Raw genomic sequence first — 23,583 nt, 5'->3', positions numbered from 1 at the left:
CTAGTTGGAAAAGCAGGATGCTATAAGCCCAGAAGCTCCAACAGGGAAAACAGCTCTGTGAGGAAAGGAAACAAGGAAAAATAAATGATCTTGAGAGCAGTAACATTAAAGTAACTATTTCCTATATAAACTATAAAAGCTTTAACAAAACAAGAGGAAGTGAAATAAGATAGAATAGTGTGCCCGAGTGTACCCTCAAGCATGAGAACTCTAACCCAAGACAGTGGAAAACCATGGTACAGATGCTATGGCACTACCCAAGACTAGAGAACAATATTTTGATTTTGGAGTGTCCTTCTCCTAGAAGAGTTGCTTAACATATAGCTAAAGAGTCTCTTCTATCCTTACCAAGAGGAAAGTAGCCACTGAACTATTCAGTGCAGTAGTTAAACCCCTTGAGCGAAGAAGAATTATTAGGTAAGCTCGATGTTGTCAGGTGTATAAGAACAGAGGAGAACATGTAAAGAATAGACCAGACTACTCGGTGTATATGTAGGCAAAGGGAAAGTGAACCATAACCAAAGAGAAGGATCCAATGTAGTACTGTCTTGGCAGTCAAAGGACCCCATAACTTTATATCTCATAAAGTAAAATCATTATTTTTTTCATTGCTGCACATACTAGATTCCTAAGGTATGATGTGAGTGTTTACACATAGGTTTTTATTTTTAGAGAAGAGGTTGCTTGCCGGGTGCCTTACTCACGCAAAATGGTGTTCGAATTTCACTGCTGTTCAATCTTCCTTGTAATGAATTATTTCAGTTTTGCTTTATTTTAACTGGACCTACTGTGGGGGGAAGTTAAAGCGCTAGATTATGTAATTTCTTATTACAAAATATAATTGAATTTAATATTAAGAAATATTTATTCTAGTATTTTGGGCCAACTCTCCATGCCAGTAGTTTGGTACTTGTAGCCTATGATATTTTTTCTGTATTGCATCAAAATCCTCCTTGCTATCCTTTAAGGTTGTGGTCTGATTGGTAACGTCTCTGCCTGGTGTTTGCTAGTCGAGGATTCGAGTCCCGCTCAGACTCGTTAGTGCCATTTGTGTCTGGAACCTTACCATCCTTGTGAGCTAAGGTTGGGGGATTTGGGAAAGCCTATAGGTCTATCTGCTGAGTCATCAGCAGCCACTGCCTGGTCCTGGCTGGTCCTAGTTTGGGTGGAGAGGGGGGGCTTGACTCGTTAGTGCCATTAGTGCCTGCAACCTTACCATCCTTGTGAACGAAGGTTGGGGGGTTTTCGAAAGCCTATAGGTCTATCTGCTGAGTCATCAGCAGCCATTGCCTGGCACTCCTTGGTCCTAGCTTGGGTGGAGAGGGGGCTTGACTCGTTAGTGCCATTAGTGCCTGCAACCTTACCATCCTTGTGAGCTAAGGTTGGGGGATTTGGGAAAGACTATAGATCTATCTGCTGAGTCATCAGCAGCCACTGCCTGGTCCTCCCTGGTTCTAGCTTAATAATATATGGTCAGTGTCTAGGGCATTGTACTGACTGCTAGGACAATGTCACTGTCCCTGCCTAACGATCTGCTGGACTGGTGTTCGAGACCCGCTCATGCTCGATAGTTTATTATAGTGTTTATAAACTCACTATCCTTGTGAGCTAAGGGTATGGGGTTTGAAAGTGCCCATAGGACTACATACTGAGTCATCAGCATCCATTGCCTGGCCCTCCCTGGTCCTAGCTTGGGTGGAATGCGGTCTTGATCGCTGATCTCATGTCTATATGGTCAGTCTCTAGGGCATTGTTAGTGTCCCTTGCCTCTGCCATTCATGAGCGACCTTTAAACCTTTTATGAACTGACCTTCAAATTAACATACTGAAGCGTATAATCCAAATGGTTTATTTTTTATGAAATGTATATAGTTTATATATATATATATATATATATATATATATATATATATATATATATATATATATATACATGATAAATCTCTTTTAATGTTAATGATCTTAAAATATTTTATTTTGATTGTTATTACTCCTCTTTTAGTTTATTTAGTTTATTTATTTCCTTGTTTCCTTTTCTCACTGGGCTATTTTTCCCTTTTGGAGCCTTTGGGCTTATAGCATTTTTGTGCGAATCAAAATAATTCATGACCGTAAAGGAAACTTTATAACAAACCATTTGTATATCTTATATATGTCGTTTAGATTCATACTTATGCATAGTAGTATTTACTTTTTTTATATACAATTGAATACATGTATACAATGCCTGAAGTTCTACCTATATTATTAACCTTATTCCTAATACAATAAATTAAACTAGAGGGGCACTTAGTAGAGCGCAGGCCTCCGCCACGGCAGCTTATTTCTTGACCTTTTGCTCGACCTTTTCCTTTGAGCTTAACATGTATTAATTGGGGTGGATTTTCATACACTCAAATATGATACAAGTTTGACTTCTTTTTGACAACGATGTCCAAACTTATAGCTGATTAAGTGAATTGGACATTTTGCTTGACCTTTGACCTTGACCATCCAAAATTTAATCATATCCAGCTTTTACATAACAGTTGATCCCTGCAAGTTTCATTACTCTACGATTATAAAATTGTGGCCAGGGACCTGTTCACAAACAAACACATACACATAGATACAAACGGCGGGTAAAACATAACCTCCTTCTAACTCCGTTGGCGGAGGTAATGAACAGATTAAATCAAGTAATCGAGAGAGAGAGAGAGAGAGAGAGAGAGAGAGAGAGAGAGAGAGAGAGAGAGAGAGAGAGAGAGAGAGAAATGGTATCCAAACTGTAATAATGAATTACTATTTTTTTTTTATTTGTAAAACCGGATAATTTTCAAGAAATCTATTTTTTATTGTTATAGAAGTCTAGCAAAAAAAAATGAAATAAAACAGATTTATTCAAATAATGTAAAGAGAAAAAAGTATCCAAACAGTATTAATAATAAGTTAAAATTTTTATATATTCTTAAAGCCAGATAATTTTCAAGAATTGTATTTTCCCTTTATTGTAGAAGTCTGGAAAAAAGAAAAGAACAGATTAATTGAAATATTCTAAAGAGAAAAAGGTATCCAAACAGTATCAATAAAAAGTTAAAAAAAAATATTTGTAAAACCAGATAATTATGAAGAATTATACTTTTTTTTGTAGAAATCTGATTAGAAAAAAAAAGAAACAAAACAAAAAGATTAATTCAAATAATCTAAAAAGAAAAAAATAGTATCCAAATAATATCAACAATAAGTTACAAATTTTGTATATTTGTAAAACCAGATAATTTTTCAAAATTTCTATTTTCCCTTTTTTAGATGTCTAACAAGAAAAAAAAAAAGATTTATTAAAATAATTGAAAGAGAAAGTATGTAAACACTATCAACAATAAATTACAAATTGTGTATATTTTTAAAACCAGCTAATTTTCAAGAAATCTCTTTTTTTTTTTTTTGTAGAAGTCTGGCAAGAAAAAAAAAGAAAAAAAATGATTAAAATAATCGAAAGAAAGAACTAATACTATTAAAACGATATCAACAAAAAATTACAATTTTTTTGTATATTTATAAAACCAGCTAATTTTCAAGAAATCTCTTTTCCCTTTTTTTTTCAGAAGTCTGGCCAGAAAGAATGCACACACCACACCTGAAACTACGACCACACGCATCAAGATCTATGAGGGGAGTTCCAATATTTATTTTCGTTTGGATGTTTCCGAGGGTGAAGGGAAAAGGTGTCCTGGTCGACAACGAGAAGATGTTGGTATTCTCAAAGGGATGTTACCTTGCACGCCTTCTGCTACCCAGGGGTAAGTGTGCACTAGGGATTTTTAAAGATTTTTATTTTCATTTTAAGAAAGTTTTTTTTTTCTTAGGAAATTTTATTGTCTTATATTTATTTTATTTATGTGGGGAAGTGTGCAGGAGGGATTTTCAAAGATTTTTTTTTTTTTTTTTTTTTAAGAAAGTTGCTTTTCTTAGGCAAATATATTGTCTTATAACAGTGTTTTTTTCTATTTATATTGGTAAGTGTGCATGAGAAATTTTTTAAAGGTCTTTTTTTAACAGTTATATATTTTTTAAGAATTTTTATTATCTTATAACTGTTTTTTTTAATGTTTGCAAGTGTGCATTAGCGGTTTGTTTCATTTTTTTTTTTTATTTGAAGGAAATTGGGAATTTTATTAAATTATATTGACAACTTTTTTTTCATTTATGCGGGTGAGTTTCCTTTATTTTTTTTATGATTTTTTTTCTTTATTTAAAGGAAATTATGATTTTTTAAATTATATTTTATTACCACTTTTTTATTTATATGGGTAAGTGCGATTTAAATTTTTTGAGATTTTTCTTATTTGAAAAAGCAAGTTATTTTTTAAGTAAATTATATTGTCTTATAACCTTTTTTTTTTAATTCGTGTGTGTGTGCTTCAGTTTTTTTTATTTGAAGGAATCAATGATTTCGTTAAATTATATTTTTTATAACACATTTATAATGTATATCTGGTTTTTTGTATTTCGTCAGCATAATTAATTGCTTATCTGTGGGCAAGTGCATAAGTTTAATTCTTTTTTTTAGATTTTCTTATTAGAAAAAGTAATATTTTAGAAAAAGTAATATTTTTGTTTAAGTTGTCAATTTTTTAATTTTTTTATTTTTATTCCATCTGTGTCCTTTTTTTTTTTTTTATCTATGGATAAGATTGTAACCGGTTTTTTCTTAGATTTTTTTCATCTTATCTAGAGAAAGTAATATTTTTTTTAATGATATTGTCTTATAAACACTTTTTTTTATTGATATTTGATCTCTTGTATTCCATCTGCGTATTTTTTTTATTTATGGATAAATATGCAAAATATTTATTTTTCTAGATTTTTTCGTCTTATTTTAAGAAATTTATGTTTTTTTTTTAATGATATCTTATAAAAAACTTTTTTTTATTGATATTTGGTAATTTATATTCCGTTTGCGTATTTTATATCTTCCCTGATGCTACTTATCAATTAAAATCGTTGTTCTGATATATTTACCAATAGCAAAATTGATGAATTAATGTGTTCGTTGATTTTGGTATTACTAAATACTATAAAATATTCACCAATACCAAACTTAATGAACACGTTATTATTATTATTATTATTATTATTATTATTATTATTATTATTATTGTTGTTGTTGTTGTTGATACCAGCCAAGCCACAACCTTAGTTGGAAAAGCAAGATGCTTAAAACCCCAAGGGCTCCAACAAGGAAAAAATAGCTGAAGGAGGAAAGGAAACAAGGAAATAAATAAACGATATAAGAAGTAATGGAAAAATTAAAATAAAATACATTAAAAAAGATAATTCATATATAACTATAAAAAGACTTAAGTTAGGCAAGGTACGAATGAAGGAGAGAGAGAGAGAGAGAGAGAGAGAGAGAGAGAGAGAGAGAGAGAGAGAGAGAGAGAGAGAGAGAGGCAACAAATCTTTTCACACACCCAAAATAACACTTTCAACCCCTTTTCCTCGAGGCCCCCCGGGCAGGCAGGGGTCGCCGCCCCCCCCCTCCTTAAGCCCCCCGGGCCAGGCTGGGCTCGCCGCCCCCTCCCCCCCCCCCCTGCCAATACTCCTTGGCAGATCCCAGTGCTGATAAGTGAAGGCGTAAAGTAAAAGCAAGGTGAACACTAATGATAACGATGATAAGTTTCTTATAAAAAGTATCCTTTATTATTATTATAAGTGTTCATTTCATATTGCGTTTTGAGGTTTAAATGTCGCTCATAATTGGCAGAGGCAAGGGGGCAAGGATTATCCCCTAGATACTGTTCATATATATATATATATATATATATATATATATATATATATATATATATATATATATATATGTATATATATATATACATATATATGTATATATATATATTTATATATATACATATATATATATATATATATATATATATATATATATATATATAATTATATATATAAATATATATATATATATGTATATATATATATATATATATATATATATATATATATATATATATATATATATATATATATGATGAGCGCCCAAGCCACTTTATCATGCTTGGCACAGGGAGGACCAGGCAATGGCTGCAGATTTTTAAGGTTTAAAGGTCGCTTATGAATGGCAAAGGCAAGGGACAGGGATTATGCCCTGGACACTGACCATACATATATATGATCAGCGCCCAAGTCCTCTCTTCATCAAGCTAGGACCAGGGAGGGCCAGGCAATGGCTGCTAATTTTTAAGGTTTAAAGGTCGCTCATGAATGGCAAAGGCAATGGACAGTGACAATACCCTAGATACTGACCATATATATATATATATATATATATATATATATATATATATATATATATATATATATATATATATATATATTATTATTTATATATATATATATTATATATATATATATATATATATATATATATATATATATATATATATATATATATATATATATATATATGATCAGTACCCAAGTCTCCTCTCCACCCAATCTAGGACCAGGGAGGGCCAAGCAATGGCTGCGGATCTTAAAGTATTAAATGCTACTCATGAATAGCAGAGGCAAGGGACAGAACAATGCCCTGGACACTGACCATATATACAGTCTCCTACCAAGCTCGGACCAAGGAGGGCCAGGCAATGGCTGTCGATGACAATTAGGCCCCAATAACCCTTGAAAATTAAGACACTTATTGCTTCTCTAGAGTACCTGAGGCACGGGCTCTTGCAAAGATGATGGGAAACCCTTTATGGTCTGAAATGACCTTGAAGTTTGTGTGTGCGTAGAATTTTGTTTGCAAGCGAGAGTCTATTTGCAAGTTATATTCTTCTTCTTCTTCTTCTTCTTCTTCTTCTTCTTCTTCTTATTATTATTATTATTATTATTATTATTATTATTATTATTATTATAATCATTGTTATTACTACTACTACTACTACTACTAATATTATTATTATTATTATTATTATTATTATTATTATTATTATTATTATTATTATTATTATTTTTATCATTCCTATTATTATTATTATTATTATTATTATTATTATTATTATTATTATTATTACAAACTAAGCTACATCCCTTGTTGGAAAAGTCAGGATACTATAATCCCAAGGGCTCCAATAGGGAAAAATAGCCCTGTGAGAAAAGGAAATAAGGCAGTGAACTATATGAGAAGTAATAGAAAATACATATAAAACACCTCAAGAACAGTAACAACGTTACAATTGGTCTGCCATACATAAACTATGAGGAGAGACTTATGTCAACCTGTTCAACATGAACACATTCGTTGCAAGTTTGAACTTCTGAAGATTACTTCTGTCTACAGGATGAAGATCCAAAGGTTGAATATCCAAAGGTACTGGGGACATCCTGGCTGAGATACTACTGCTAGAGAGTTAGGGGGTCCTTTGACTGGTCAGACAGTACTACAGTGGATCCTTCTCTCCGGTTACGGTTCTTTCCCTTTGCCTACACATACACTGAATAGTCTGGCCTATTCTTTACAGATTCTCCTCTATTCTCATACACTTGAAAACACTGAGATTACCAAACAATTCTTCTTCACCCAAGGGGTTAACTACTGCACTGTAATTGTTCAGTGGCTACTTTCCTCTTGGTAAGGGTAGAAGAGACTTTAGCTATGGTAAGCAGCTATTCTAGGAGAAGGACACTCCAAAATCAAACCATTGTTTTCTAGTTTTGGGTAGTGCCATAGCCTCTGTACCATGGTCTTCCACTGTCTCGGGTTAGAGTTCTCTTGCTTGAGGGTACACTCAGGCTCATTATTCTATCTAATTTCTCTTCCTCTTGTTTTGATAAAGTTTTTATAGTTTATATAGGAAATATTTATTTTAATGTAACTGTTCTTAAAATATTTTATTTTTCCTTGTTTCCTTTCCTCACTGGGCTATTTTCCCTGGTGGCGCCCTTGGGGTTATAGCATCCTGCTTTTCCAACCAGGGTTGTAGCTTAACAAATAATAATAATAATAATAATAATAATAATAATAATAATGAGAAAGCTTAAGGGTCTAATGCTTTCTCTGTAGTAAACATTAAAAAAATCAATATCAGAACAAAAAATTCATTTGTAGAGACAGTTTTACAAGCAAAACCTATTTATTCCAGCATTATTGAGAATGCTTAGGAATCTAATTCTTGTTTCATATACTATATTAAACAGAAAAAAAACAATATCAGAACAAAAAATTAATTTGATATCTGTGGATAGACATTTTTATTGGTAAAACCTAATTTTCTATCAGTATTAATTATTTAGGGGTATAATGCTCACTCCATGTACTGCACTAAATAGGAAAAATAAGGACATTCACCATCAAAATTATTCATTTATTCTAATATTAACATTATAATACAAAAAAAAAACTTAATAACTAAAAGGGTAATAGTACTTGGCATCATAATACCACGTTTAATACATATCAGTAATGAAGGTTATGCTGTTATTCATAATAACATTCGCCACTAAGGCAAAGAGACATTACATAATTCCAAGACAGTTAGACAATGATGGCTGAATGCTCAGCTATATTTGGCATATGTTTATAAAGAGACATAACACATGTAAGGGGTAAACAGGACACACTCCAAAACATATCTTCACTTACGCCAAAGTGTAAGGCGTATACGCTGTCCTTAGTATTGCACTAATGGCCTGTGGACTTCGATTGGTATATGTTCAACCATGCGAAGTTTTGGATTAAGTTTTTTTATTGATAATCAAAAGGATATATTATTACCTGATTATAATTTGTTCAGCTCTAGGAATGAAAAGAGCAAATAAAAAAAAAAAGTTAAAATGGCATGTATAATATTTTTGCAATTTAAAATACGTGTTTTTTTAATTGATAATTAGAAGGAAATATTATTCCTGATTATAAGTTGTTCAGCTTCAGGAAAGAATAGTGCAAAAAAATAATGAAGTTAAAATGGCAATAATTATTAATTTTTGCAATTGAAAGAAAATTATTTATTTATTGACAATTTGCAGGAAAGATTATCACCTAATTATAATTTGTTCAGCTTCAGGAAAAAAAGAGCAAAAAAATAATGAAGTTAAAATGGCAGTAATTATTAATTTTTGCAATTGAAAGAAAATTATTTATTTATTGACTATTAGGAGGAAAGATTATTACCTAATTATAAGTTGTTCAGCTTCAGGAAAGAATAGTGCAACAAAAAAAAAAAAGTTAAAATAGCAATAATTATTAATTTCTGCAATTGAAAGAAAATTATTTATTTATTGACAATTAGGAGGAAAGATTATCACCTAATTATAATTTGTTCAGCTTCAGGAAAAGTAGTGCAAAAAAAAAAAAGTTAAATTGGCAATATTTATAATTTTTTGCTGTTTATTTTAAAATGATTTTGGATCTTACAATAGATTAGATAACTATTTAATTTTTTTTTATTAGAAGGAAAGATTATCACCTGATTATAATTTGATTAGCTCTAGAAAAAAAATTAAACAAAAAAGTTAAAATGACAAAATTTATATTTTGCAATTTGTTTTAAAAAGAATTTGAATCTTGTAATAGATTAGTTAACTATTCAATTTATGCCAATTTAGTTTGATGAGACAATTGTTAAAATATTTATCTCTATATTCAGTGATAAATATTAATAACATTTTCAAGCATAGCTTTTATTTTTTTTAAATAATTTTCTATTAATTGTAATGACAGTACAAACTGAAGCTTCTCATTAACATATTGTGGGTACTGCTACTGTGGCACCAATACTCAGATTGTAAGAGAAACATGCCATTTTATTACAATCAGCTTTTGCTTCATTCTTCCACTTATTCCAGCATTTCGAAAAAGCAACATGATCCATAAATCAGTGAATACATTTGACAATCCTTAATCATAACATCACGAGACATACAATCGTTATAGCACACAGTCTTCATAAAAGTCTTACAGGGTTAGTAAATTCCACTGGATTTTCCATGTGTAGAATCTTATCTTACAGATGCTGAGGTCATTAGGCAAATAAATAGTGTTTATATCAGAGACTGTTCTCCCAGGATATATCAGTACTTTTATCTAAACTTATAACGTTTAGGGGAAATAGGATTAATATCCACCAATATCACCTTACTACAATGTTGAGTAATGCTTCTGTGCTTTCCAACGCTTCCTCTGCTAGAAACCAGCTCAAGCAGGGAGGCTTGACTTGAATAACACCCGTTTCAGCTACAGTACAGTACAGTCTTCTTCTGCATTCATTCGTCGCTGAAGAACAAAACCAAAACATTGTCCAACCAAAACAAAATTCTGTTTAGAGCCAATCTTCAGCTTCACTTAGCAAAGCTGTAATATCAGTTCAAATCACAACAACGTCATTATTCTAGGAACTTAAGTTTTTCAGCTTTCGGCGAGAGCTTGGATTTCTGCAAGTTTCCGCGCCTGCGCCACACAGTCGACCGTGTACCACCACTGGCAGACCACTGTCTCCTGGTGGAATATGGTTCCTCTGGGGCAAAGGAAGGAGAACTTCTGGATGCCATTGCAGACGTGGTATACCTGCGAATGCAAAGTGGAATGAGTACGAGAAAGGTATGAAAAATATCAGAGGAGCATATAGTATATTACTGTTTTTTTTTACATTTGCCAGCTCTGTAAGAGTCAAGTACATATATGACAGTAGATTAAAATGGATTATCAATCTGTAAATCCAGATACAAGAGTACCAAGAGAACTTCTTACCTGGCATGCAGTTTCTGGATCAGCATACATCATGCCGCTTTTGGACACGCTCTTCGAACACCTGAAAGAGGTCTCTGGGATGAAATCCAGAATCGGATAGTCAACGCCTCCTTCGCCAGGGATGTGGTCGTTGTCAGGGTCGTTGTCAACGCTGGTGCCATCAATGCCCTGGCAAATCAAGGATTATTAATCAGTATTGTAGGACGCTAAGGAGAATATGGTGGTTTGCACCTGCAGTGAAACATTTACTACTTTCATATCTGCACTCTTCCCAATCAAATTTTAAGAAATGGAATCTTTGTAGCTGTGCTATAAATCTTGCATTTAACAATTAAGCAAATTATCTCAATTAATCATACCATGTAAATGAGATAATGAATATAGGAATTTTACATATTCCTTAAGTTTTGGTTTGTGGTTACCCTAAAAATGTTCATAAATTGTATCATTTAAAAAATTACAGAGAAAAAAATTTCAATGGGAAATCATATAGCAGCTATAAACTGAGCAAGATAATAATTAAGTTCTAAACCTGTTATTCTTCAGATAATATAGCATTATGGCTTTTAGAGAATATGAATATCCTGTTTGAAAATTTCTCATAAAATCCCATTACACAGCAGAATTTTCTCTAACAAAGATATTCCTCTCTAGATTTTCATGGGTATTTTCTTACCTGTTACTTCTAAAGTTAGAAGTGTCTTGATTTCATCATAAATATGCCTTTATTTTTATTTTAAGCTGATACTAAATGGAAACTTAGAAGCTTTGTTATTTAGACAGATGGTGTTAAAGCTACTCTTTCTACTGTGGTTAGAATTACATCTACAACATGCAAGTGGAGTTTGTGTTTTCTACATAACAGGAAAGCTAGTTTTACATCAGATGTTCAGTCTCTAGTGAATAGATTCATAGTAAAAGTATGTTGAAACTATAGTCACCGCATAGATTCCAGGCGAAATAATTCCCACCCCCTCATGAAGTCATGGCCAATCACGTCTCCCATGTTAGCAACGGGCATAATACATCCCTTTACAAATTTCAAACTATTCTAACTTATAATCACCTCAAGGGGATGTGTTGTGACCGCTGTTATGAAGAGAGACAACTTTATACTAACTTATAATCCCATTAAGGGGTATGTGTTGTGACCGCTGTTATGAAGAGAGACAACTTGATACTAACTTATAATCACTTTAAGGGGTATGTGTTGTGACCGCTGTTAACAAGAGAGACAACATGATACTAACTTATGATCACTTTAAGGGGATATATTGTGACCGCTGTTAACAAGAAAGACAACATGATACTAACTTATGATCACTTTAAGGGGATATATTGTGACCGCTGTTAACAAGAAAGACAACATGATACTAACTTTTATCACTTTAAGGGGATGTATTGTGACCGCTGTTAACAAGGGAGACAACATGATTGGCTAAATTGGCTATGACATCATCAGTGAGTGGGGCTTATTTTGCCCAGAATCTCTGCAGTGACTATAGTGAGCTAAAAAAGGGTTAAACAACTATTCACTTTTGAGAGCACAAATATCATCTGGTGCAATGTACCTTTGAAGAAAGGATTAGTTTAATTAGACTCACGCTTCCTTCATTAATGCCGGAGGGGATTAGAAGACTTGGACCTCTGGTTGGTGAAGTTGGTTGAGGTATTTTATTAGAAGTAAGAGCTAAAGAAGGCCTCGTATTTTGGAATGGAGGAGTTGTGGTAGAACTGGTAGTACGGGTGAATTTGGTACTCCCACGGCGGCCGTGATTGATGTTAAAGCTATTTTGTGAAAATTGGATGTTAGAAATAGGCAATGGCGATGGGAAGCTTAACCCTGGAGTAAGAGGAGGTTCTGAATTTTGTGCTGACTTTGAAGAAGAATTACTTGATAGCACATTAACGTCTCCAGAAGTCTGCTTTGGATTATTGAGGATAGGATGAAAATTGGGACTGAATATTGATGTATGTGGCAGACTTTGTGTTCCCTGGTGGGGTTTAAGGAATTTAGTAGGCAATTGAGATGGGTTATTGGTTTGTCTTACCGGTAGAGTTGCTGAATTGGTGTTGCTATGAATAAGGTGACTATTTGCGTTGCTGGAAGGGGGTAAAGTAGTGATGATATTGGATATTTGAGGATGAGTGTTTGGAAATATTTGAGGGTTATTGTTTTGTACCGAAGGTTGGGAAAAGTTGGGATCTTGGATAGTGGAAGGTCCTGGATTGGGTGCAGAACTTTGAGAATTTGAATTTATTGTTTGTACAAAGGCATTTGAGTTTTGGGATGGTGTATTAGAGAAAGGCAGGACTGGCGAGTTAGAGTTTGTAATAGTTTGTAATATAGGAGCTGAATTCTGGAACTGTGATAATCCATCTGAACTAGGTCCATTGGGTGTAGGTGGCTGTGGTGGAGGGTTAGTTTTGTGTGGTGGTTCAATAAATCGTGATATAGAAATTGGATTATTTTGTGCAGGATTTTCATGAAGAATGTTTGAATGTTGCTGCTGTGGCGAATCTCCTGAGATGAAAGTAAAACTAGAACTATTTGCATTTTCTGCTTGCGGAAAACTATTATGGGATGGATTAACTGAGAGTAAAGATGGGTCACTGTGTTGTTGTGAGGAATTTACTTCAACAGAAGCAATACTAGGATTATTGCTTGTAAGTATTTGCCAAAAAGAGTCTGTCGTTTGGGACTGATTGTTTGATGCACTATTTAGTGCGGAATTCTGGGCCAAAATATCTGCTAGCTCACTTGTGAATGATAGAAAATCTGTAGAGCTTTGCGTAGAAGTTTGTATTAAGGCGTTGGTATTTTTTAGCTCCATGAGGTCACTTGGTGATGATACTACCATAGGATTCTTTTCTGTTGATGTTTGTGTAATGGTACCTACATTTTGTAACACAGAATCAGTCGTTCCTGAGGAATGGTGAGGTGTGGTAGTTGTAACTACAAATGCTTCACTTTCATCAAGGAACTGCGGTGAATCACTCGAGAAAGAGACAAAAGACTGAACAGTTGATGAATCTGGTAAAAAGTTTGAAACGCTGAAATGAGACGGGGAGATTTCAGTGGGATTTGAAAAAAAGTCAGAAGGTCCATTATTAAAGAAAGAACCAGGAGAGGAAAATTCAACTGTTGGGGGAGAAAGAGTTGTAATCAAGGGATCATTTGGAGATGGGACAAAGGATGTGCTACTTACTGTTGAAAAAGGATTACTAAAAGCATTTGGTGATAAGATAGATGTGGGTGGAGGATTTCTAGTATTTATAGTGAAAGAGGGTTTGTTTGAATTACTGAGGGAAGGGGCATTTGTTGAAAAGGGTTTCGAAGGGAGGCTTAATGCTGGAATTGAAGAAACAATGTTTGAATTAGAGTTTTGCCCAGTACCACTTGTTACTTGATTTACTGGTAGATTAACAATGGGGGGAGGACTAAGTGTCGCTGGAAGTGGCAAGGCCGATCCAATATTGTTTCCATTTGCTACCTGGCCTTGGGTTTCTGGGGCATCGAGAAAGAATCGTATGCTACCTCGCCCATTAAATGGGTTATCAGGAATTGTAAAATCTAATCTAGGGAAAGAGGTAGCAGAGTTTATTCCTGGTGCTGGTGTTGAAATAAATGTAGAAGGATTTGAAGCTGTAGTAAATCGAATTGAACCTTGACCAGCAAAACTGGGAACTGGCACAATACTGGAATCAAGACTTTCTCTTGTGTCATGGGGAAATATCATATTACCGTGTCCATCAAATCTAAATGGGATGCTGTTAGGTGGTGGATTTTCTGGACTGCCATCTTCAATATCTGATGTTCCAGTTGCAAAACTGAATGTAAAGGGGGGTTCTAAAGATGGGTCCCCGTTATCTTTGCCAGAAGAATCAAATATTACTGTAGAAGATATTGGTTGTCCAGGAAAAGCATCCGTAAATCTATTTGTTGACGCTAATGGTGTGTGGGTTGGTTCTGGTTCTGCAGTTGTTGTTCTAAATGATGATGTTAATGGTGCATGGGTTGTTGTTGCTGATGTTGTCATAGGTGTATGTGAAGATGTTGAAGAATTTCGTTTGATGTTGAGAATAGAAGCAAGTGTGTTAGAATGTGCTCTCTGAGTGGTAGCTTTAGGTCTTGATGTTGTTGATAAGAAAGGTACTAATCTGTTTGTGTGTGACTGTGAATCCTTTTCATTAGTTTTCTCATTCAACACAGGGTTCTCTATTATATGTGTGTCTTGTTTGCTGTTGTTTAAGGAATGACTAGAAGTGTTCAGAGGTTTTAGAAAAACTGATGGCCTTGTAACCAATGAAGATGGACTTTCTTTATCATTAGATTGGGTTGCTTCTGTACTGGAATGAGAGTTAGGTCTCACTGTTGTAGTAAAGCCAGGGAAGACATTATTTGAATTAGTTTGAGGGGTATTTGTTGGTCCTGTAAACTTAGGAGACTCATCTGGTGTTCCAGTCTCGTGTCCAGACAGTTTGGTTAAGATTCGTCCAGTATTTGGTGATTTTGTGGTTGGAGGGTCTTTGAAAGAAGGGGATTCAAGGGTGAAAAAGGGTTTATTAGTGGTTGTTGTTGTAGATGGAAGGAAGCGAATTGAGTTATGCTTAAAACCTGGTGCAAATGCCGTTGCTAAATCAGTTGTAGCTGGTGGGTTAGTTGTAGTAAATGGTCTTGTTATGATTGGGTTAATAGTCGTTAGTTCTTCTCCAAAATTATCTCCTAAACCATTGCCCTTAGTTAATATATTCCTTAAAGTAGTTATTATATCATTTGAGACCTGTGTAGTTGCAAATAATGGTGATGGAGTAGTGTTGATAAATCCGTCTGAAGAAAAGACTTGCTGGTGGCTTTCATCTTGAAATTCTCTCTGTGAAGTTACTGGATGTCTCGGAATGATGCCTTTCTCGGCACGTATGCTAACTCCCCCAGTTATGGATTGTTGAAGACGAGGGAATGTTTGTGGAGTTGTATGGAATATGTTATTCTTTGGTTCAGCCGGTTTCGGGGGTATAGTTCCTGCTGGTAATGAAGCTAGGAATGTTTCTCGTAGGTTTGAATGTTGTATGTTTTCAAATGCTGGTCTCTGATCATTGCTCTGTGTTTTAGCTTTATGTCTTAGCCGTTGTGAAGGGGTAATCCTTTCGCCTTGATTGCTATGATCAATGTTATGAGCTTTAGGTGCCAATGTAGTAATTTCTTGTAATCCTGTTGCATTCAGTACTGGAAGGGCAAGAAGAATAATTTTTGGAGTTATACTTACAGTAGGCACGGTGGTTACCGGAACCCTGTCAGTTACTGCCTGATCTTCAAACTGTCTATTTTCAAAGACTCGTGGAGGCACTGTTTCAGTAAAGAAAATATTATCTTCATTTGCAACTGTTGGTAATGTAGTTAGTAGAACTGCTGGAGTGGGTGCCCTAGTTGTTGGTGGTGCTAAGTTTAGTGGACGCAGACCAGCCACAGGAATTGTAGTTGTTGAACCAAAATCAAATTCGTCTGAAGAAGGCCAAGTGGTAACAGATTCACGTTGACTGTCTGTGGTAGAAAAAGAGAATGGCGATTCTGTTGTTGTAAAGCTCTCAAATTTGTCTCTAAGATTAGATAGGGTAACTGGCTTCCATTGAAATCTGCTCCTCTGCGTGGTGGGTGCGACACCAGAATTTGTACCTTGGTTGTTTGAGCTTTGGAAAAATCCTAAACTAGGATTACCTGAAGAATTAGCTATTCCTTTTCTTCGAAATGAATTATTTGGGTTTAATGTACTTGGTGGTCTTGCAGTAGTAGTAGTTTTGCTGAAGAATTTAGAGGGCTGGAAATTTTGTTCAGGCTGTTTATTTGGCACTGAAGCTACTACATTTTGTGGTGAAATATTCCTTTGTGCTTCAGAAGTCGGAGTTTCTCTAGAATTTAATGCAGTTATCCATTCAGGCTCAGAAAGAATTGAATGCTCTTCTTCAGTTTTGGGCATTATTGTTGTTTCAAACTCATCGGGTGGAATTGTCATAGGATCTGACTCAAGGGGACCTAACTGCGTTGTTTCTTCTTCATCTTCAGCAAAGTAAGGCAGAATTGTCGTTGACGGAAAGTTTTCTATATTTTGTTCCGTTGATTTTGTTATAAAGTCACTCTCTGTTTCTGTGTCATAGCTTGGAGTGGTTATATCTGGCTGGGAAGTAGCTGGATCTTTTAATTTGATAAGAGAAGCAAGGGTAGTAAATTGCCCTCTACTTGGTCTTGGAGATGTTGGGATGAATGTAGAGACACGATGCGCTCTACTTTTGTTTGAATCCTGATCTCTTGGATTGTCCCTTACAGAATGCTGTGGAAGAACACTTGGAGCGCTAGTGGTAGCAGAACTCATAAAATGTTCATGGGTAGGAGTGAAGAATGAAGATGGAGATTTTGATGTGGTTTCATTCCTTATGACTCTGTCGTTAATATCATGTTGTGTTGGGCGAGGAAGTTGCGGAAAATGTCTATTTATATTATCAGAACTATTTCTTAGTGACAATTTAGAATCCAGGAATCTTGATGTTGGCTCTGAGTGATGGAAACGACCGGCAGGAGTAACATGGATTCTTGAAGAGTTATTAGGGGAGGCAGGACGCAAAAATTGGGTAGGACCTTTTCTGTGGTGTGCATGAGGCTGGTTACTCCCAAACGCTGGCTTCTCAGTGAAGAGAAGGGATCCAATAGATGTTATATTGAATAACCTTGGTTGCGGTACTGGTCTTAGAAATGAAGTTGGTTTATCCTGAGTATTGGTGCCTAGTGGTTCCCTTTGATTCTTCTGTATGCCCCCATGAAAATCTGTTCCAAGTGACGAGCTGCTGACAGTTGCCGTTTGTACAGTACTTTCAGTAGTAATCGGCTGTTTTGTAACACTTCCAGTAGGCGTTGTTTTCCTACCATTTCTTAAACTTTTAAGCATCTCTCTGTTTAAAGCTAAAAATCTTTGCAGTGCTAACTCCTTCTCTTTATCATTACCTGCTTTAGGTGTTTTATTAACTGCTTCAGTCACTCCTGATCCTTTTTGGGTTCTTTCTACACTACCACCATCTTGGAGGTCAATATTTTCTTTAGTTGTTTGCTGTCCCCTAGATGATTCCAAGTTTACTTCCACGCCTTTAATGACTTCAATATTATGCTCTCTTATTGGCTGGGAATTTCCATCAAATTTCTTTTCACTGGAAAATGGCTGTTGTGTCGTAACTTCTATCAAGAATGTCTTAAATGAGTTATTTGTATCTTCGGTCAGCTCAGAGTTTGTTGCTCCCGATGCGGCCTTCAGACTTAGAAGCTGGCTAAGGCTAATTCGTCCTCTGGTGGTAGACTGTGTTACAGTTTCTGGTACTGTTCTTACCCGATGCAAAGGAACACTAGTTTTCCTGTGTGCTGTTAGATGTTGGCTATCACTTTGTTTACTCCCAGTATTTTCCCTCTCTCGCAAGAGCAAGAGCAAATCAGGTCTTTCTCGGACTATTGCCTTTGAACGAGCATCTGGTGACAATTGAGAGTTGCTAGTTGGAGAAGCCGCTTTTCCATTATGGAATTCAGATTGAGGTTCAGTTGAATGTAGAGGTGCATTTCTGTTTATAAGAAGAGAAGGGTCTTTTGTTTCACTAGGAAGTGGTATATTTTCAGTTTGACCAATGATTTGTGTGCTCGTGGATGACGGTAGATCGTCAGGCATTTTATCCTCTGTCATAACATTTTGTTGAATGAAATCAGATGCACTAACAACAAGTGGTTCAATTGTTGTAATTTCAGTAAATGTTGATGTTGGATTTTCTGCATCAAGTGTAGTCACAGGTACTGACTCATCAAGTAATTCGATTTCAGAAACCTTTTTACTAAAAATCATATCTTGTATATTCACAATAAATGGAGTAGTGTCAATAAGTGGTACCTGTGTTGTTTCAGTAGCCTCATCATTTTCCAACTGTTGGGATGATGATGTGTTATTAGGCATTGTATTGAAATCAGCACTTTCAATAATAACCATTACATCACTATCATTGAAATTTCCTCCAATAATTTCTTTTCTATCTTCTGAAACAGATGATGCTGATGGCTCATCTGCCACAGCCCCAGTCAGTATACCTTCATTATGTATTCTCTCCATTTTAGTATCATTAACAGATGTTGTATTTGATATATGTACCTTTTCTTTCAGTGCTTCATGTGTGGCTAATGGATTACTTTTTATAATACTTGGTAAATCTTCCATAGCGACACTTTGAACCTTTGCTGAGGGTTCAGATACGCTCAAGGATTCGACGTCCATATTCAAGTCTGTTGGCACAAGGTTCTCAGAAACAGTGATGTCTTGTGTATTGGCTGAACTTTCAGTGATAAGTTCTTGATAGTCAGGTGTGTGAGTTTCAAATGGAAAGGTTTCAAGTTTTGTAGTAAAAAGTACTTGTTCAGTGGCAGCGGGTTCCATGTCATAATCGTAATAAGAATAATCGTTCGATAATTCAGGTTCTTCAAGGTTAGTATTTATAGTATCACTACCACTTGGAGCATCAAACAAAGACAGTCCAATAACGCGATTTACTGCGGCCAGTTCTGGTCGAGTAGAAGAACTGCCAAAACTGCGTAGTAATATTTGCAAGTTATCCATTGAGTCAGTAATAGGCACTTCAATATCATTTGCGGATTGTTTTCTTGTTGGTTCTGAATCTTCCAAGATGATTTGATCGGAGGGTACACCAAAGAAATCGTTGAAGGCATTTATTCCAGTTCTCTGTACATCAGGTTCTGATTTTGGTATACTCAGCTCTCCAATATTAAACCCAGTAATGTCTTTGTTGATTTTTTCTGTGGTATCAGTCGTAGTTGGGACAGGTTTGACAGTAGTGAGCAACATGGTCTTGTCACTTGAGGATATGGGATCAATAGTTGTTCTTTTAATGAATGGCACAAAAGTTAGTGGAACATTTTCAATATCTACAATAGAGGGCAAAGTTGTTGGTATGCCATCTTTAAAATCAAACCCAGTATTGGAACCATGAATCTCCAGTAAACCATTTGTGGATTCGGATGGTAAAGTGCTTATATCATTATCTTTATCTGATATGTCTGATAAGAGAGTTGACTCTGTTGTTGAATTATCCAGCTGCCATGGTATTGTCTCGTCATCTTCTTTTTCAGTAGTGAATGATAGATTTTCATCCGGTTTGGCTTCTGTTATGATCCCCTGAGCAATCAGTTTAGCGATCAGTGCCTGAATGCTTGCTTCATCAACCGTTCGCTCTTCTTGTCGGAAACTCCGGGATGTTTCTCCTGCAGAATCAGGGGAAGGTTCTCTTAGGCTGGTCACTGTAGCATTCTCAATCTCAAAAGGTGATGTACTTTTTGTTGATATTTGCTCCAACTCAAGAACCATATCAGTTGTTGATGGAGGTTTCTTTGTAGCGAATGTATCACCTTGACGTAACGAGTCGCTCAGTGTTTTAGAAGAAGAAACAAAATTTTCCTGTGAAGATTCTGTTGTATCTTCAGAAAAATTGCTAACAATAATTAATTCAGGTGCTGTGCTAAGTTGTAATGAAGGCAATGGAGGAGATGTAGACTCTGGTGTTGCAATCAGTGGTGGATCTGTAATAACGGAAGAGGTAATCAGAGATAGTGATGGCACTTCAGATGTGTTTATATCATCGGTGATTGTTGATTCTGGAAGATCAGTTTGTACTTCAGTAGTTTTTCCTTCTTCTTCAGGTGTGTTAACAGTAAGAACAGTATTAAAATCTATGTCTGCAGTTGTTTCAAATGGCTCTGGGGTAGTAGTTGATAAAGAGAAAGTTTCTGTAAATAATGGTTTCTCTGTGACTTCATTTAATGTCAATAAATCTTCTTCAGTAGTTGTGCTTTCTTTTTTCTGACTTATTGTAGCTGCAATTTTATCCATAATTTCTTGTACTCTTGTTTTAGATGTAGGTTCTGTCGTAACAGATGGAAGATCATCAGTAAGACTAGTTTCAGTTTCACTTTCACTTTCAATATCTTGCGTAACGCTTTCTTCTGGTGTGGTAACGAGACTTGTGATTGGCGATGTCTGGGAAGTTAATGCCTGAGTTATAGCTGCCCTTGGTGTAGTGATCCTTTGATTCCTAGGAATAAACCTGTTGTTTTCTCTGTATCGATTTAATCGTTCTCTAAAGGACAAAGGCTTTTTAGTGGTAGGCCTATTTATAGTGACAGGACTTTCTTCTTCCTGTGTTACTGATCTATCTCCTGATGGGGTACGAGTTGTAAACACTCTGTTTCTAAACCTGTTATAGAAATTATCTCTTCTTTGATCAAATTTTCTACGTTCGCTTAGTCTTTGCCCTCTTAAAGGTGTTGTATTATTTGAGTTGTCAGACTGAGGAGCTGCTCTAGTTTTTGCTGCAAGATGAGGTCTTGTTGTTGATAACCTCCTCTCCCTGAGTTTCTTAAGTCTTTCAATAAGTTGGTCGCGAGATGAGGGTCTTTCTCTACGTCCTTGGCGAGATTGTCTATTTTCTCTTGGTGTTGACTGAGAAGTGGTCTTTATTGCATTGGATACTGTAAATGCTGCAGTAGATTGAGTTACTAAAGATAATTTATCCTTTGTTTCTTGGTTCTCATTCTGGTCATCCTCGTAATCGTCTGACGGTATAGTGGTATCCTCAATAAATGGAACTGTATTGTCACTGATGATATCGTCTTTAGTGCTACGACTTTTATCAGCAATGCTGATCTGTTCTGTAGCTTGATTAACAGAAACTTCCTGAAAAGAGTCTGATGCATCAGGGACAGTGATGGTTTGGGAATCGGATACTTCTGCAACATCACTTATTGGCAGTTCTACGTTATCGTTACTGTCAATTGATGTTGAAAAAGATTCATGCTCAGTCTTTCGTGATTCATCAATGCTTTGGAAGAGGTTTTCTTTATTTGCTTGTATGGGCTCCTCCTCAGTAATGTGAGTACTGCTCTCCTGACCTTCAGTATCCAAAGGATGGTTATCCGTACTCTCAAAAAGTGTTGACAATGATTCCTGCTCAATTATTTGTGATTCAGCAAAGTTTTGGAAAAGCGGGGTTTTATCAGTATGTACTGGCTGAATAACACTGTCCTCAAAAATATGAATATTACTCTCCTGGGCTTCAGTATCCAAGGGAGAAAATTCTATTTCAGTTGCCATATTTACATCTTCTGTCACTGACTGAGCAAGTTGCAACTTCAGCTGTTCAATGTGGGAAGCTAATGATTTGTTGCTTGGGCTAAGCGATGAACTTCCTGCGTTTTCTTCTTGTAATTCAGTATCTTGATTTTTTCTTGACAGAGGGTGAGGTTTTCTTGAGCTAGTACTCTGAGAAGCTATGGTGGAGACAGTTGGTGGTGACGTCAATAGTACAGATGTTAAAGATCCTTCGGGAGATGATGTAGTTGAAGAGTCAGAGTTTTCCAGTAGATTTCTTTGTTCGTGGATCTGAACTGTAATCTCTGGCTTAGAATTACTTTGTAAATCTCTGTTTTCTGGTTCGTGTGACAGTAGCTTTTCCCTGTTGCTATTTTGATTTACTTTAGGACTCGAGGTTGAAAATATGGGTGGATGTGACGATAGGGAAGAACCGCTGTTTGCGATTGCAAGCAATTCTGAGAGGGGAATTCGTTTACTTTGACTATCATGTAACAGTGGCTCTTCATCTTGAAATAATAGTGGCTCTTCATCTTGAGTTAACAGTGGCTCTTCATCTGGAGTCAACAGTGACTCCCCATCTTGAGTTAACAGTGCGTCTCCATCTGGAGTCAAAAGTGGCTCTTCATCTGGAGTTAACAGTGGCTCTTCATCTTCAGTTAACAGTGGCTCTCCAACTTGAGTTAACAGTGGCTCTCCAACTTGAGTTAACAGTAGCTCTTCATCTGGAGTTAACAGTGGCTCACCATGTTGATTGGGACTGCTCTCAAAAATCTGTGGAGAGGTTCTATCTGTAGACGACAGAAAAATATCAGACACGGGCTGCTGTTGAGGTGGGTTGCCAAATATTGGCAAAAAAGAATGACTTTGTGGTGGTATGATATCCGGTCTCAGAAATCCACCACTGAAGAAGGGATTGACAAAGCTGGAAGGCTGGATGGTCCCTGGAAAGGCGAAAGGGCCGAAGGGAACTGAGGTGTCGAGAACTGGTTGGATCTGGTTGATTGGGGGCAGTGGAGTCTGGCTCTCTCCTCTCACAGTCAGTGCTGAAAAGAAAAAATGGGTCGTTAGAGTTTATATTTAACAGAAAATTGATATTTTATATTATAAATGGTCTGAAAAAATTAATTCTACTTCATATATACAGTAGTTTATTTTTAAGTAACTGAAATTATTATTATTATTATTATTATTATCATTGCTATTATTACTATTATTATTATTACTTGCAAAGCTACAACCCTAGTTGGAAAAGCAAGATGCGGTAAACCCAAAGAATCCAACAGGGAAAATAGCCCAGTGAGGAAAGGAAATAGATTATTATTATTATTATTATTATTATTATTATTATTATTATTATTATTTGCTAAGCTACAACCCTAGTTGGAAAAGCAAGATGCTATAAGCCATAGGGCTCCAACAGGGAAAATAGTCCAGCGAGGAAAGGAAATAGATTATTATTATTATTATTATTATTATTATTATTATTATTACTTGCTAAGCTATAACCCTAGTTGGAAAAGCAGGATGCTATAAGCTAAGTGCTCCAACAGGTAAAAATAGCCCAGTGAGGAAAGGTAATAAGGAAATAAATAAGCGATATGAGAAGTAATGAACAACCAAAATAAAACATTTTAAATACAGCAACAAAATCAAATCATA

The 23,583-nt window shown here is 35.5% G+C and overlaps 1 protein-coding gene across 1 annotated transcript; it reads right to left on the bottom strand.

Annotated features, from left to right (window-relative positions):
* Window positions 1–9,678: 9,678 nt before the first annotated feature.
* Window positions 9,679–22,062, bottom strand: LOC137623253 (mucin-2-like). The gene is made up of 3 exons (XM_068354006.1): window positions 15,529–22,062; window positions 10,745–10,912; window positions 9,679–10,561 (listed from the first exon to the last, which is right to left on the bottom strand). Exons 1-3 carry the CDS (start codon window positions 21,922–21,924, stop codon window positions 10,403–10,405), a joined length of 6,723 nt encoding a protein of 2,240 aa, XP_068210107.1. The 5' UTR covers window positions 21,925–22,062; the 3' UTR covers window positions 9,679–10,402.
* Between the last annotated feature and the right edge of the window lie 1,521 nt (window positions 22,063–23,583).

Source organism: Palaemon carinicauda, chromosome 2 (genome assembly GCF_036898095.1).
Source record: "Palaemon carinicauda isolate YSFRI2023 chromosome 2, ASM3689809v2, whole genome shotgun sequence".
NCBI classification, from domain to species: Eukaryota; Metazoa; Arthropoda; class Malacostraca; order Decapoda; family Palaemonidae; genus Palaemon; species Palaemon carinicauda.
This window is presented reverse-complemented; position numbering and strand designations above follow the sequence as displayed.